The 13,732-nt window shown below is 38.9% G+C and overlaps 1 protein-coding gene across 1 annotated transcript; it reads left to right on the top strand.

Annotated features, from left to right (window-relative positions):
- Positions 1-1,293: 1,293 nt before the first annotated feature.
- On the top strand, positions 1,294-13,395 carry LOC123771754 (peroxiredoxin). The gene is made up of 5 exons (XM_045764481.2): positions 1,294-1,397; positions 3,845-4,038; positions 6,767-6,902; positions 7,812-8,046; positions 12,561-13,395. The coding sequence occupies exons 1-5, from the start codon at positions 1,365-1,367 to the stop codon at positions 12,647-12,649; spliced, it is 687 nt and encodes a 228-aa protein (XP_045620437.1). The 5' UTR covers positions 1,294-1,364; the 3' UTR covers positions 12,650-13,395.
- The last annotated feature ends 337 nt before the right edge of the window (positions 13,396-13,732 follow it).

The following is a 13,732-nucleotide window of genomic DNA, read 5'->3' as shown; positions in this document are numbered from 1 at the left end:
GCCCAAAATACTTTTACACAAAAGACATGTACAGACAGGCGTGTGGCTTCTGACTTCTTTTTTATTGATTAATATTAAATATTAGGCGCTTACCTATAATAGTTATCATTTTATACATGTATAACTCTCACATAATAAATATAAAAGGAGTTTATCCAAAAACTGACAGAAGTGTTGTGTTTTGTGCGTTGTATCGTGTTTGTGGGCATTCGGGTGTGTTGTGTTTACGCTGGCGGGCGGCGTCCTTACCAACTCCGGATTATGTCTATTACATCACTAAACTTCATTTAATAACTATATGCCTGTTAAATAGAAGATTTTAATTGTTAATAGCATTATATTGTCGTTTTAATATGGAACACGTACACATATGCGAAACGTCTAAAGCTGGTGTCCGAAGTGGTAAAAATATTAGTGTGCGATGTTGTCAATGTACGGAGTGTCTTGTATCCTAGGGTTCGGTGTTCAATGAACGAAAAGGACTGGATCACTGTGTACAGGAGGCTGATATGGCAGCAAACACTCTCCTGGCGACCATATTTCTTGGATAAGTCGCTCCACACAATTGTCGCTTGGACCGTCGACTTCCTATGGCGTCACCTCTCACATATTTACGTCTCATTTCGTTATGAAATTAGATTATTTCAGAGAAAAAATAGGTTTGATCATGTTCTACGTGTAGCACCAACATTATAGTAAGTAAATATACCATATTTCTTCATTACTTACGTAATGCTAATACGTTTTGGGTAGTTTTGGCCTGATTTGGGTGATTGGGGTAATTCTATGGACCGACATAATGGGCTCAGGGACTGAACCCCACAATTCATTTAGCTAAGCAAGTTACAATCTTGATGAGCTAGTTACAAAATTCATTTTACATCGTTACATCATCAATGGGCTCGAGACCGACCACAAGTACAGTTTCTAAATTAAGCAACTGACATATGTGGAGAGCTAGTGTCACAAATTGATATGTCAATTAATTACATACACAGGCTTCCTGTCACCGACAAATCGAGGCGATCTCTTTTTTTTATATAAATTAAACATAATTATTTCACAATTACACATTTTGACTATTTATTATTATTATCATTATAAAAATTAAGGTTCCAAGTGCTATTACTGCCCCAAACGCTATGCGTGCTAGTGGCTTTACAAGAAGGTAAAAACATCAATGTTATTTACTCTCATAAACCCATTGTACCTCCTTGTATATAAATAAATAAGTAAATAAATAAATACTGTGGATGATTTTTTTTTAAGCGCTGTTCATATGTTTCTTGTTTTGATCAGCTGGGCACGCGGGCTGTGTCAGCTGACCTTCGCTACCCTCAACAACAACAACACCTGATCTCAGCATGGCCGGCATACTCAGGAATTTTGCGCTAAATGTAGGTGTCAGAGAGTCTCTCTCTCTCTCTCTATTGTGCTGGTTACAGTGCGGGGCCTCCAGGTGGTAGTTAGTGACAAGAGTCCTTTAGTTAGTTAGTAGTTAGTGGAGGTGAAGATTGCGTTGTTCCCGGTGCTACGTCTTGAGAAGTGTTATATAACTTGTAATTATCATTATCTGGCGGAATGTGTGTAGTCATTCATTTAAATTGTATTTCATGGTTTAAATGTTTTTAGTTATCGTGAGTTATATTCATTGGGAGAGTATATTTGCGCTATGAGTGTTAGTGGTTTTGCAAGAATATACTCGCCATCATATATGCTCTTGCAACTTATCTTACCTTCGTGTGTGTGTGTATGTGTATATATGTATAGTGGGAGACTGTATGTGAGAGCCATACAAGGTTCCTCCAGGTGCCTCATATCCTCCTCTTCAAGGGTGAGGGTCCCTACAAACACAACCAGAGGTGGTGCCCTCCATATCCATATATTTCATATATACTGTATATATACCTCTATATCCTCTATATACATTGTGTGTGTGTGTGTATGTATATATAATTATATATATATATATCTATATATATATATATATATATATATATATATATATATATATATATCTATATATATATATATATATCTATATATATATATATATATATATATATATATCTCCAAGGCAAATTGGGGGGGGGGGGCCTTTTGACAAGCCACCAGCTTCCTGTCCTAGTCGAGGCTTGTAGTGTTAGTGGCCCTTGTATAAATCAGGTACAGTATAGCCTATCTCTGGTGATAATCTTGGTACTTTCTTAAATATCACTCATCACTTCTCTGGGTAGAAGATCCTGAAAGTTCCATAAAAACTTGTACAAGATGATAGGTTCAACCCCCCCCCCTCCCCCCCTCCCCCTGATCTTAATCCCTAGAGCTTGTGGTGGTTACTTCAGTAGTGAGAGCAGTTGGCTGTAAAAGTTAAAAACCATGTTTTTGCCACCAGCAAGATTAAATGAACACTCGGCTCAAAACCACACAGGTACTACAGGTTAGCAAAGTCATTCATTCTTGCTCACGGTGCGTGATGAAGCAGCTTCAATGTGTGTACTTTGGCCAACTATCGACTACTCGCAGAAAGCAACCGACAAGTTGGCTAACTTCCTGGATCGTTAAATTGAGCCACTGTGCTGACTACTGCTTAAAGTTTATTTCAAATGTTTTAGTTTGTAGGGATAACTTGCAGAACTCTAATAGCCTACCTAAATTAAACAAACCTATGAACACTTACAGAATTGGGCAACTTGCATTTTGCAGGTTCAGGAGCTGTTTACAGGCAAAGTTAATAAGTTACGATATCCTGTATCTAGATTGTACAGCACTATGGACCTAAATTAAAATAGTGCAGCACTGTATCCACATTAAGCACTTTTAACACTGGCACAAAGAATTTTATTTAAATAATTCAGGCAGGCAGCCTGTGTATATACAGTATACATATAAGGCTTGTATCAAGATTCCCCATCCCCAAGCTCTAGACCCTCCCCATGATGTAACCTTAAAAGTTGATTAATTCCCACGTACCTATATTACTTGCCTTTAGATGTACAGTGCCTTTAGGCAATAGGAAACGTGCCAGGATTCAAACTTGGGATTCTTGATTTAAAGTCTGCAACAAACTCGACTGTGCTTTTGAGTTAGTTTAATTCATTTATTATGCACCCCATACCCATCTTGTGGGCGGTAGTGGAAAGGGTTACAGAGGCACATAATGGGCTGAACCCCACAATTCATTTAACTAAGCAAGTTACAATCTGAATGAGCTAGTTACAAAATTCAGTACAAGTCGTCAAATCGCAATGAATGAGGGAATGTATCATTCTTGCACATTATGATTGGTTGTAGGGCTTAACTACATGGTTGATTGTACAGTGAACATGCCTAACTTATACACCCTCTAGTGTTTGGTAAGCTAAAAGGAAAATTAATAAAGAATAGTAGCATATGAAGAAAAATAGGTTTTGCAAAATAATTGCAAAACAGGGCAGTACTTTGCTATCCTAGCCTTTGCCTTCATTTATATTATGAGCACTGTATCATTTATATTATGACTGGTTAGATGATTAATGAGATTTGCAGGACCTCTCCCTCCCACATCTTATTTTAAATCCTTGCCTTATTTGGTTTCTCGAACATGCTGCACTCATTTTACATCCAGGTCTGCAGAGGGGGCAAACTGTGAAGGAATAGTGTTGTCATGACACCGTGAGCCATGAGCTTCAACCTGGGTCATCTTGTTTGAAACATTTGAGTGAGCTAACCATGAGACCACAGGGCTTTTAACAAATTTCTAGAACTAACTGATTTGTACTTGGACTAGCTATTTTAAAAATGCATGAGGGCTAGATAAACTACAGTGCTAGTATGGTAACTAATTGTGGCGTTTTATCCGTAGGCTGCACGCAGCACACTATCCAGTGTGAGAGTGCACCGCCACTTTTCTACTACCTCACGATGCTTAGCCGTTGCCGTCACCAAGCCAGCACCCAGCTTCAAGGGTCAAGCAGTAGTAGGGGGGCAGTTCAAGGAGATTACCCTCGAGGACTACAGAGGCAAATACCTTGTACTCTTCTTCTATCCTCTTGACTTGTGAGTAACTCTTTATTGTGTGTGTGTGCCATTTTGACCCTTAAATAGCCTCGACCACAATCTGCAGTTACCTCAAATGCTTCAATTGTCAAGTGCTATTTTTTTTACACTTATATGAACTGTTGTGGCATTGTAGCACACCATGATGTAGAACTTGATTAGTTAAACCATTTGAAATTAAATTAACCATTTAAGGGCCGAGGAATAGTTGCAGAAATACCTGTAATAGTCAAAGAATGTGTTCATTCTGATTTTGTTGGAATTGCTGTTTATGCTAAATGCATCTGGGGGTTGGAAATTATAAACTTTAACATTTACAATAGCATCTTGCTAGCCTAGCAACATGGTCCTGCTTTAATAATTGGGAAATTTACGTTAAACTTTACACTCTAATTTAATAAATTGCAAATGTTCAAGTGTTGGGGCTATGTATATTGAGAAACATTTAAACATGGCTTTTTGTGGATTTGGGCCTAGATCAACTTTATGGTTCAACATAATCTACATTTTAGAGACAAATGGGAGGTGATGGGGTGGGGGGTATATTTGTAGTAATTAAATTTTTCCTGTTATTGCCAGATTTCATCCTGTGGGGGAGAAAAGTCAACTTGGTTAAATCACACAAGCTCTTCTATTATGTAAACTGTTAGTAAAGCTCTTGTAAACTCGGCGCTCTTATTTTATTACTTTGGCTAGACTCTTTGAAACATAGTCTCATAATTTATACATGAAAATTCATAAGTTTAAGCATAAAAATGTTATTCTCACAAAGTATGGGCATATGGGAATTCTATGTGAAATAGGAATAAGAAATGTTGGTAAACATTGGTGTCAGTAGCACAACTATGAACGGTTCAGTGTCAGAATTTAAGGTCAGAAATTGCTCAGTCTGTTCCAGTGACAGTGATGCTTCTGTACCATAGTAGGGAACTTAAACAGAACTTGACAGGTTTATCTAGACTGTGTCTATTATAGTAGACAATATTAAGTAGAGGGCAGTTTATAGGCAGTTTATAAATCTTTGCATGGAATGAGTTGGGTACAGTATTGTACCAAATACTACAGTTGTACAGAAGTCTAAAATTCTGTAACTAAATTTTTTTTTTTTAATTTAAAATTGAATGGGCCTTGCCAGGAAAAACTGCCACTACCTGACTACATCACTAATATTGTGGTGATGGACTCTGTGCATGGACAGAGTGGATGGACAGCAGGTACATGCCTCTTCAAATGTCATTTCCACCTTCTGCTCGTACAAGGGAGATGGTGACAACTGCTGTACTGAATTCCAGCCTGGCCTAATCTCTGGAAAGCTTGCATATATAAATTAAAAGTTCTCCCGAGTGTTTGGAATCGGAGACTGGCTAGCTAGGACTTCCAGGTGGCCTTGCATTCTACCTGACTTAAACAGCTTCAAAACTTAAACCTTGGGAAAGAAATGAGAATTAATAAAAGTAGCCTGCTCAGAAAGGTGCTAGTAGTCTACTAGCACCTTTCTAAAAGACATAAGACTACGACAAGACTTGAAGCTTTATTTCTAAGCTCCCCTTTCTCCCCAGAGTTTCCTGGGGAGGAAGAGATGCCCCTTTGCCAACAGTCCTGCCTCAACAGGAAATTCCAGTGGTGAAAGGAAAGGCTTTTAGAGTTGGAAAAAACACCATTTCAAATCTTCACTATGCAGTTTTGCTAATTCCTGTGTTATGTTTGTCATGGCTTTCAAATATATCGTAGTACAATTTTGGCCATAGTCAATACTTGGTTGCAGGGACTTCCACCCTGGACTAACATGCGAAGAAGAAGAAACCAAAGTTTTATGGAAGTGTTCACACCATTCCCTGACCTATACCTGTGTAACCCAAAAACAAGATGGGAAGGGGGAGGGAAGCAAAGTGCAGCCAGTAATCAAATATGCCTTGAATGTGTTTCAACCCAAATGCCCACAGAACTTGGCTTCCAGGGAGCCATAAATGTTATAGTAAACTTGAAAGGTAAGTTTCATGGCTGATGCTCGTGAGAACTTGACAGTGATTAAGTCCAGAGACATGCAAATGATTGTGTGCACACATTGGATGCATGCAGTAATAGCAAAAGTTGCAGAGGGAAATAAGTTTCAGATGATGAACGCTTTTCTTAAATGAGGTGTTTTTGTCTCCACCTGCTTAAAATGTACGGGATAAACTGATGGTCTTCAAGTCTATGAACTTCACATCTCCAAGTTACCACTTGCTAGTTGTCTCAAGATGGTTCCCTTCCCTTCAATCTATACTATTAGAAGTGCCAAGCCATTACGACTGTGTAGCAGTGGGAAGGGATCAGGATAAGGATTTGGGATGGGACAGGAGGAAGGAATGGTGTCCAGCCACTTGGGACAGGCAAGAATTGAACACCAAACTGCATGAAGCTAGGTAATTGCTCTACTGTCCAGCCCATGTGATTGAGCATGGACGGTAGGAGTACAAGGAAATTGTACTGGATTGAGTTCTCCTGTCTTATCCTTGCCCAAGTATATGATCTGTCATGGACATTTGGAAAGATTGTTGTTGCACCAGTGTGGAATGTTGATTTGCTATGTGTGACATTTCTGAGACCAGCAAGATCTTTCCTAGAGAAGCAACCAAGTAGGATAGGCTTGAATAAACTTGCTAAACTATCATTTATTATTAATAAAGAAGTATTTAATGTATTTTAGATGACTGAGGAAACTTTGTTTTTTCTTTTTCTTTAAAAGCACTTTTGTCTGCCCAACCGAGCTGATTGCCTTCAGTGAGCATGTTGCAGCGTTCAGAACACTGGACTGCGAGGTGTTAGGAGTGTCCACAGACTCCCACTTTTCCCACCTGGCATGGGATAATATGCCAAGGAAGGTTCGTATTGGGTTGTACATGTTGAAATGTATGGCTCTAAAAGTCTTGTCATAATGTGTATTTATCATAGTGAGTTTTCTCATGTTGCAAATTCTGTACTATGCATATCAACTTTATAAGAATTGCAATGAATTGATGATAGTTTTCAGTGCACCTTGTCTCCCCCATCTGTTGATAACTATTATTCTCAGGTTTTTTCATCTTTTAACACATTTAAGGGTTATCACAACACATGTTAATTTGTTAAATATTGTTAACATCCATTAGTTACAATAATGAACATGCACATCAGTTTTAAAATGAGGCCTTCTGTATTGCCAATTACAATACTGATTTATCAGTGTTAGTTATCTGCTTATCTGACTTGTGCTGGAGCTGACTTGTGCAGTTATCCATAACTTCTATTATCCTATAAGTACAGGTACTGTACTAAAGCTGAATGGTCACAATAACTTTACTCAGCACTGCTCTATTTCTTTTAACACCATATACAAATTGTGCAATTAATTTCTTTCCATTTCATTATCTAAAGTATTTTCTGTAATATTTTTTTTTGTTCTCCATAGGCCTTGTTATGACAAATACAATTACATAGATCAGTTGTTCAAGCCTTTATTTTTTCCATTTATATAATCTATTCACAACTAACTTCACTGCCAGAGATGCTCTTGAAATGTCTTGCTTGTCATTAAATGAGCATCTATGGTATTTAAGCTAGAATTTCTCAACTGGTAATGATTTTATTACAGTGTGGCCAAATTTGTGTGATGTTATAGCATGTAATGCTGTTACTCATTAATTATTCTTTTAAGTTATTTCCAGTTGGTAAATTGTCTAGTTCTGTCTCTTGCTATAGCTTCTATGATATATGTATACTGTATATATAATAGTTATATATATTTTTCACAGCAAGGTGGACTAGGAGGACTCAAATATCCCCTCTTATCCGATTTTAATAAAAACATTTCGCGTGATTATGGAGTGTTGCTTGAAGATGAGGGTGTTGCACTGCGTGGTCTATTTTTGATTGACCCCGAAGGTGTAGTCAGGCATATGAGTATCAACGATCTCCCCGTCGGCCGCTCTGTTGAAGAAACACTTAGACTGCTCAAGGCATTCAAGTTTGTTGCAGAGCATGGAGAAGGTGAGATGTGAACGAGTTGCATTTCTCAGTGAAGTCTTGTTTTATTTTGGGTTAGAATTTTATGAGGATTGGACATGACTGATCTGATCAGTCTGCTATTTTACATTCTAGCAATTGCATTTTTTAAATAGAGCATCATAAATACCCCAGATATTAAATATTGCCCTAAAGTTTACTATAATAATGATTTTAATGAATACTCAGTATACATGTAATGTAACTTACTTCATAATTCTATGATAATTCTATGAATTCATATTCTATCTTCATAATCTAATTCTACATGTAATACTTCATAATTCTATCTTCCTAATGAAGAGGATATTTTATTTGTCTGACTACTTGAGATGGTGTATTACATTTAATTTGAGGGTAGAAAGGTCAAGAATGCAAGGAGACATTGCGTATGAGAAACAGTCTAATTGTACTGTTTCTTCCATGTGGTGACTAGGCAAATGAAGGTTTCTCTTTTCCAACTGCTGGTTTTTTCTTTGCTCTAATTTCTTCCTATTTCATGGAAGTGGGTTTATGATGTGTACAAGCCAAAATTCTTCTTATTAGTTACCTGTGGACTGAAATGGTGTGACAGTGAAGGTTAGTCTTAAAATTGCAGGAAAGATTCTTGGAATTATATTTGGTGACTGAAGAAACCTAAATGGGTTCTGGTTTGTTGGTGAGATACAAAAATTGTACTAGATTTTCAACAATTGGCTTCAATGAATGTGCAGTAGTTTGGGTTGAAACTTTTGTTTGTTTAATTGATAGTGCAAAGAATTAAAACTATAAATCTTTTAGGTCTTACAAGTACACAAATTTCAGTACAGTACATATGGGAGGGGTAAGGGATTCGGTATATATTTTTTTATACTATAGTGTCGGCTCCTGTAGTTAAGTGAACCTAGGTTTATTTCATCACTGGCACTTTGAATGATAACTGATGCTTTGCCAATTACAACATGCTGAGGGATACAGAATGTGTCAGGTTCACATTTTTGACAGGCATGATAATGACTTGTTTGAGGACAGTGAGATTAAAAATTACTTTGAAATTCAGATGGATTATTGCAGATCGGTTTCTGGTAAGATTGGAAATGAAGCGGTTTGAAAGGGTCGAGTTGCAAATGTTGAAAGTAAAGCTTACTATTTACCTATTATTACTTACTATTTCTGTAAGAGTGATAGTTTATGGTTGTGAAACTAGTTTGTTCATGTCCATACAGTCAGTCTTAAAAGTGCATAAATTCAGAACTTGTAAGAAAAATTGGGAAAATATTTTTTAAAAGCTGCTTAGGGTAAAACTCTGAAAATAACAATTATGTGTTTATGGAGTGTAGTGAATTGTTTTAAGAAGAGCTGAACGATGGCTCCCTGTTGCTAGCTGCACCAACATGGACACCTCTGCAAGTCACATCAGCCCTCGAATCCTTAAAATCCTATTGGAGGCAAAAACCTGACCCTCACAGAGATGCAGGGAGCAGGAAATTCATGATCGCCCGTCACCAAAGAAACAACCCCCCCAGGAAGGAAGTAGAGCAAAATGGACAACTGCAAGGTTTAGAGTAAACAAAAATGCAACAAACATGGCACAATTAAGTTCGTAGTTGGGTCATCAACCCCCCCCCCCCCTTCAATTAGAGCTGGCCACCACAAGGTGGCACCACCATGGAAAGGGCTTTCCATGTCAACAACCAACAGTTCTTTTGATGTTGGAATTGTCTGCTCTAGGAGTTGCTGGCTCTTTGTGTCCCAGATTTTCTAGATAAGTTTTCACCATCCTTTGTACTCTGACCTTTTGGCAAGTATCCCTAGTGCCCGGGTATCTTGCTTGGCCTTTTTACTTCAGGTCCTGGTTAGCCTTGCAGGTTTTAGTGTGGTTCATTATTAATGAACTCATATCCATTTGGTTTTGCTACATGGCCATTTGTACTGTCTGCTATTCCACTTATTGCACAGAAATTGCCCTCTACCACCTCTTCTGTGGGGGTGGGTGTTTTTTTCTGTTTTAAATTGGTGTAACTCGTTATCCTAATAAAACATCATATTTTGATGTATACTATACCCAAGGCCAAAAATTGTCATTCTAGAAAATGGTAGAGGCTTGCAAAATAGACATTGTCCTGCTTTCTGTTTACGGTCCTGTGGTAGGTTAGGTTAAGGACACTTCAGTACAACAGTTTCTTGATGCTGGAAAACCTTGAGGACAGGCTGAAGGATTGCCTTGAAGTAGGATCTTTTTGGTATTTAGGAAGTTGTAGCTGCTGGTGAATAATGCTGGTTCTATTTTCATGTCATTTCCTTCCACTGACTGATTTTGTTCAACGAAACTCTTGTTCAACCCTTTTATCTCCCTCACCATGGCCATTTTTGCTCTGGTACATCTGAGGGTTGAGTCCAGGCTGCAGTTATGTGGGTGTAACAATCCCCTTGTAGAGGAATTGCCCCTTCTTAAGCCAGTAGTGGGGACAGTTAAGCTGTTGCTTCCCATTTCTTTGAAGATTTGGGGGGGAGGGGACATCCATCATTGTTAGAGTTCAGTTCCTTCACTGCAACCCTCCCTGGGGGTAAAGTAGGGTCCAGTAGGGTCCTTGAATGCATATCTTGGGAGATTTCTATCATACCATTTTCTGCCGTATTTGGCTTGGTTAGTTTTTTTGGTTCTTTCCGAGGGATTAGACCTTGCACTTCCTTGTCAAACCTGGCCTCTGAAGAGTACAGAGCAGCTTCAACCTTTAGGTTGTAATTATGAGGTCTGTGCTTCTTCCTGACTTGTGGATACCCATTTCTTTTCTTTGGGTTTTTGCCCATACACTTAAGTGTAAGGTGGGCTTATTATTTAACACTTTCTGGGCTATGACTTGTTTACATTGCAAGAACCTTGCCTGTTTGTTCAGGTCCTACCCCAATTTGTGGGCATGTGGCAGCGCCTTGTGCAGTTTTTGCTTCTGGATCTTCAGGTGCAAAGGTTCACAGGTCCTTTGTTCACCTGTGCTTCCGTTTTCTGCATCTAGGCTGTGGTTGGGCTGTTCATCCGTCTCTGGGGCAGCCTAGCTATTTTGTTTGTGTCAGGTGTTAGGGTAATGTTGCCTGCATGTAAGAGCTTCACAGGCTCTTGGTAGCCTGCTTCCCTTGTGGAAGCTGTTGCAGGCGTCTTTGGCTTGTGTAATTTGCCGGAGTGCTGTACTGTACTTTTATTGGTCAAGGTATCTCTTGTGGTGATGCCACATGGTAGTCAGCTGTAACTAAGATTGTCTTAATTACAGTGCATCCTCACTCTAAGTGTTCGATTAAGCAAGGATTGTTCGTCCAATCGGTCAGAGACTGAGTGTCGGGAGGTGGCTGTCATAAACTGTGATTCACCAAAGTGTAAACTTTATATAGTATTTTATTATGCTTACCCATTGTTTCCAGGGAGAAGTGGTTGAAGGATAAAAGTGTCGGAGCAGGCAGGTGGTGCCAGGGGTAGCATGTCATTGGTGGAAGTTGTCAGGAGAGGCAGTTAGTGACAGTGGTGTTATGAAAGACATGTAGTGTCAGTGGTGGTGGTTGTTGTCAGGGGAGGCAGATGGTGTTGGTAGTGAATGTCAGGGAAGGCAGGTGGTGTCAATGGGGGGGGGGGGGGGGGGGTAAAAAGACGTGTCCAGCACAAGGTTGGTCACCTGAGTGATCAGCTAACTGGCAACACATAGCTGGTGCCGCTGCCGCCTCGATGCTTCACTCACTGTCTGCTTTTAACAAAATTGGCAGAGAAAATTTTTACCATTTCAGTTGTTTGTAACACATCACTCTATCATATTCCATAGTCAAAAGGAAGAATTCATAATAAATGGTGTCAGTGGTGAGGCCTCCCTTCCCTTTCCATAAGCCAACTGATACAGTTGGCTTATGGAAATCCTGGTCATTACATCATATATGTGGCCACCAATAATCACATAGTAATGATTTTGATATGGAATTGTTCACCAATGATAGAACAATCATGTGTACAAAATGATAAATACATAACATAGGATTTCTGTGATTTTTGTTTTGTTTATAGTGGATGTAGGACCTCTGTTCTTTTCACATGGAGGCAGTGTGAAATGACATTGAATGCCTGGGGCTGACGGGTAGAACGAATTCCGTGGTGGAACGAATCGGCCTCACCCCACATAGTTTAAGTGAGGACACACTGTACTGGGTGAATTGTATGCCATCATTTGCTTTACCCTGGTGTGACTTGGCACCACAACTATCTCAGTTCATCTAGCTACAGGGAGCTGCTGATGGGTTCAACATTGGGTTTTACTAGCTAACAATGATTTGTCAGGAGGTTATTCTGTACTTGACCTTGAATCCTTTTTTTTTTTGTGTGTGTGTGTGTGTGTGTGTGTGTGTGTGTGTGTGTGTGTGTGTGTGTGTGTGTGTGTGTGTGTGTGTGTGTGTGTGTGATGTTAGGTATAAATTTTGAAGATGGTTCATATTTGGAAAACAAAGATAAAGATAAGAATAGATCCTAATATATTATTATGTTGCAGTTTGCCCAGCCAACTGGCAGCCGGAGTCGCCAACTATTAAGCCTGATCCAGCTGGTTCCCTGGAATATTTTGGGAAAGTACATAAATAGAAAACTTACCAAAACCATACATTGCCAAGATGTATGGTGTGATTGTTGTTGATTCTGCTATTGATCAGATACCATCAATTCTCGTCAGTGAGAATTGATGGTATGGTTTAGAATGAAGCATTTGTTCATGGGGGAAAAATTTAAGCTTTTCTGTGGGGAAGCATTTCTATGAAATGTGGATGTGGTATATCTATCGACTTTTGTCCAGAAGTGCCATGTATCTTTACTTAACATAGTCTGTTGCCATTTTGGAGATTAACAAGAACATGCCCACATCTATGTAGGGTACAATATCATAAGTTAGATCAGTGGTTATGTAATCATCCCTAAGCAGTTGTAAGTTTTCATATACCTGTGCAGATTTTTACAACAAGAATGCTAGAGGATCGGCACTTTAAATTAAATCCACTGCTGTGATAGATTGTGCTGCTGGTAGATAATCAAATTAAATCCTAATGTCTGCACTAGTTATTTTGTATGAATAAACACATCAATTTTCTTTAATTTGTTACTTGTATATAATACATCTTTTATTCAGATGGTAGACTTATAATTTGATGTTGTTTTCTGCTAGCATCACAGTACTGTGCTTTGGTGACCCGAAGCAATAGTAAAGTAAAGGTGGTGTGAGCAGCAAAAGGTGTTTATATACCATACTCTGATAGTTAGTAATACCAGGAAGAAATGAGATTGCTTCCATGATACTGAATATATAGATGCTAAAATAAAATTTAGTTTTTCTTCAAGTTATTTGTCTTTAACCTTTAGCCGAGATTAGCCCTTAAGCTGCGCATGGTGAACATATGCGACGTAGGGTGCTGGCCATGATTCAAATGGCTCTCGGTGTAAAGGGATCACCCATATCGTAGCCAGGGGTGATTGTAAACAGACACCATCTTGAAAAAAATCTAGTGCAGGCCTCCTTTGTCTCGCAGGCCTTGGTTACCAACAAAACACAATGGCAAGCGCATCATGACGAAGCATCCGACCTCGGTCAGCACACCGCGTCGTGCAGTCACTGACCAGACGAAATTAATAATGTTCAACGACAACGACCTGATATAGATGAAGACTATACACATT

The sequence above is a fragment of the Procambarus clarkii genome, chromosome 75 (genome assembly GCF_040958095.1).
Source record: "Procambarus clarkii isolate CNS0578487 chromosome 75, FALCON_Pclarkii_2.0, whole genome shotgun sequence".
Classification (NCBI taxonomy): Eukaryota; Metazoa; Arthropoda; class Malacostraca; order Decapoda; family Cambaridae; genus Procambarus; species Procambarus clarkii.
This window is presented reverse-complemented; position numbering and strand designations above follow the sequence as displayed.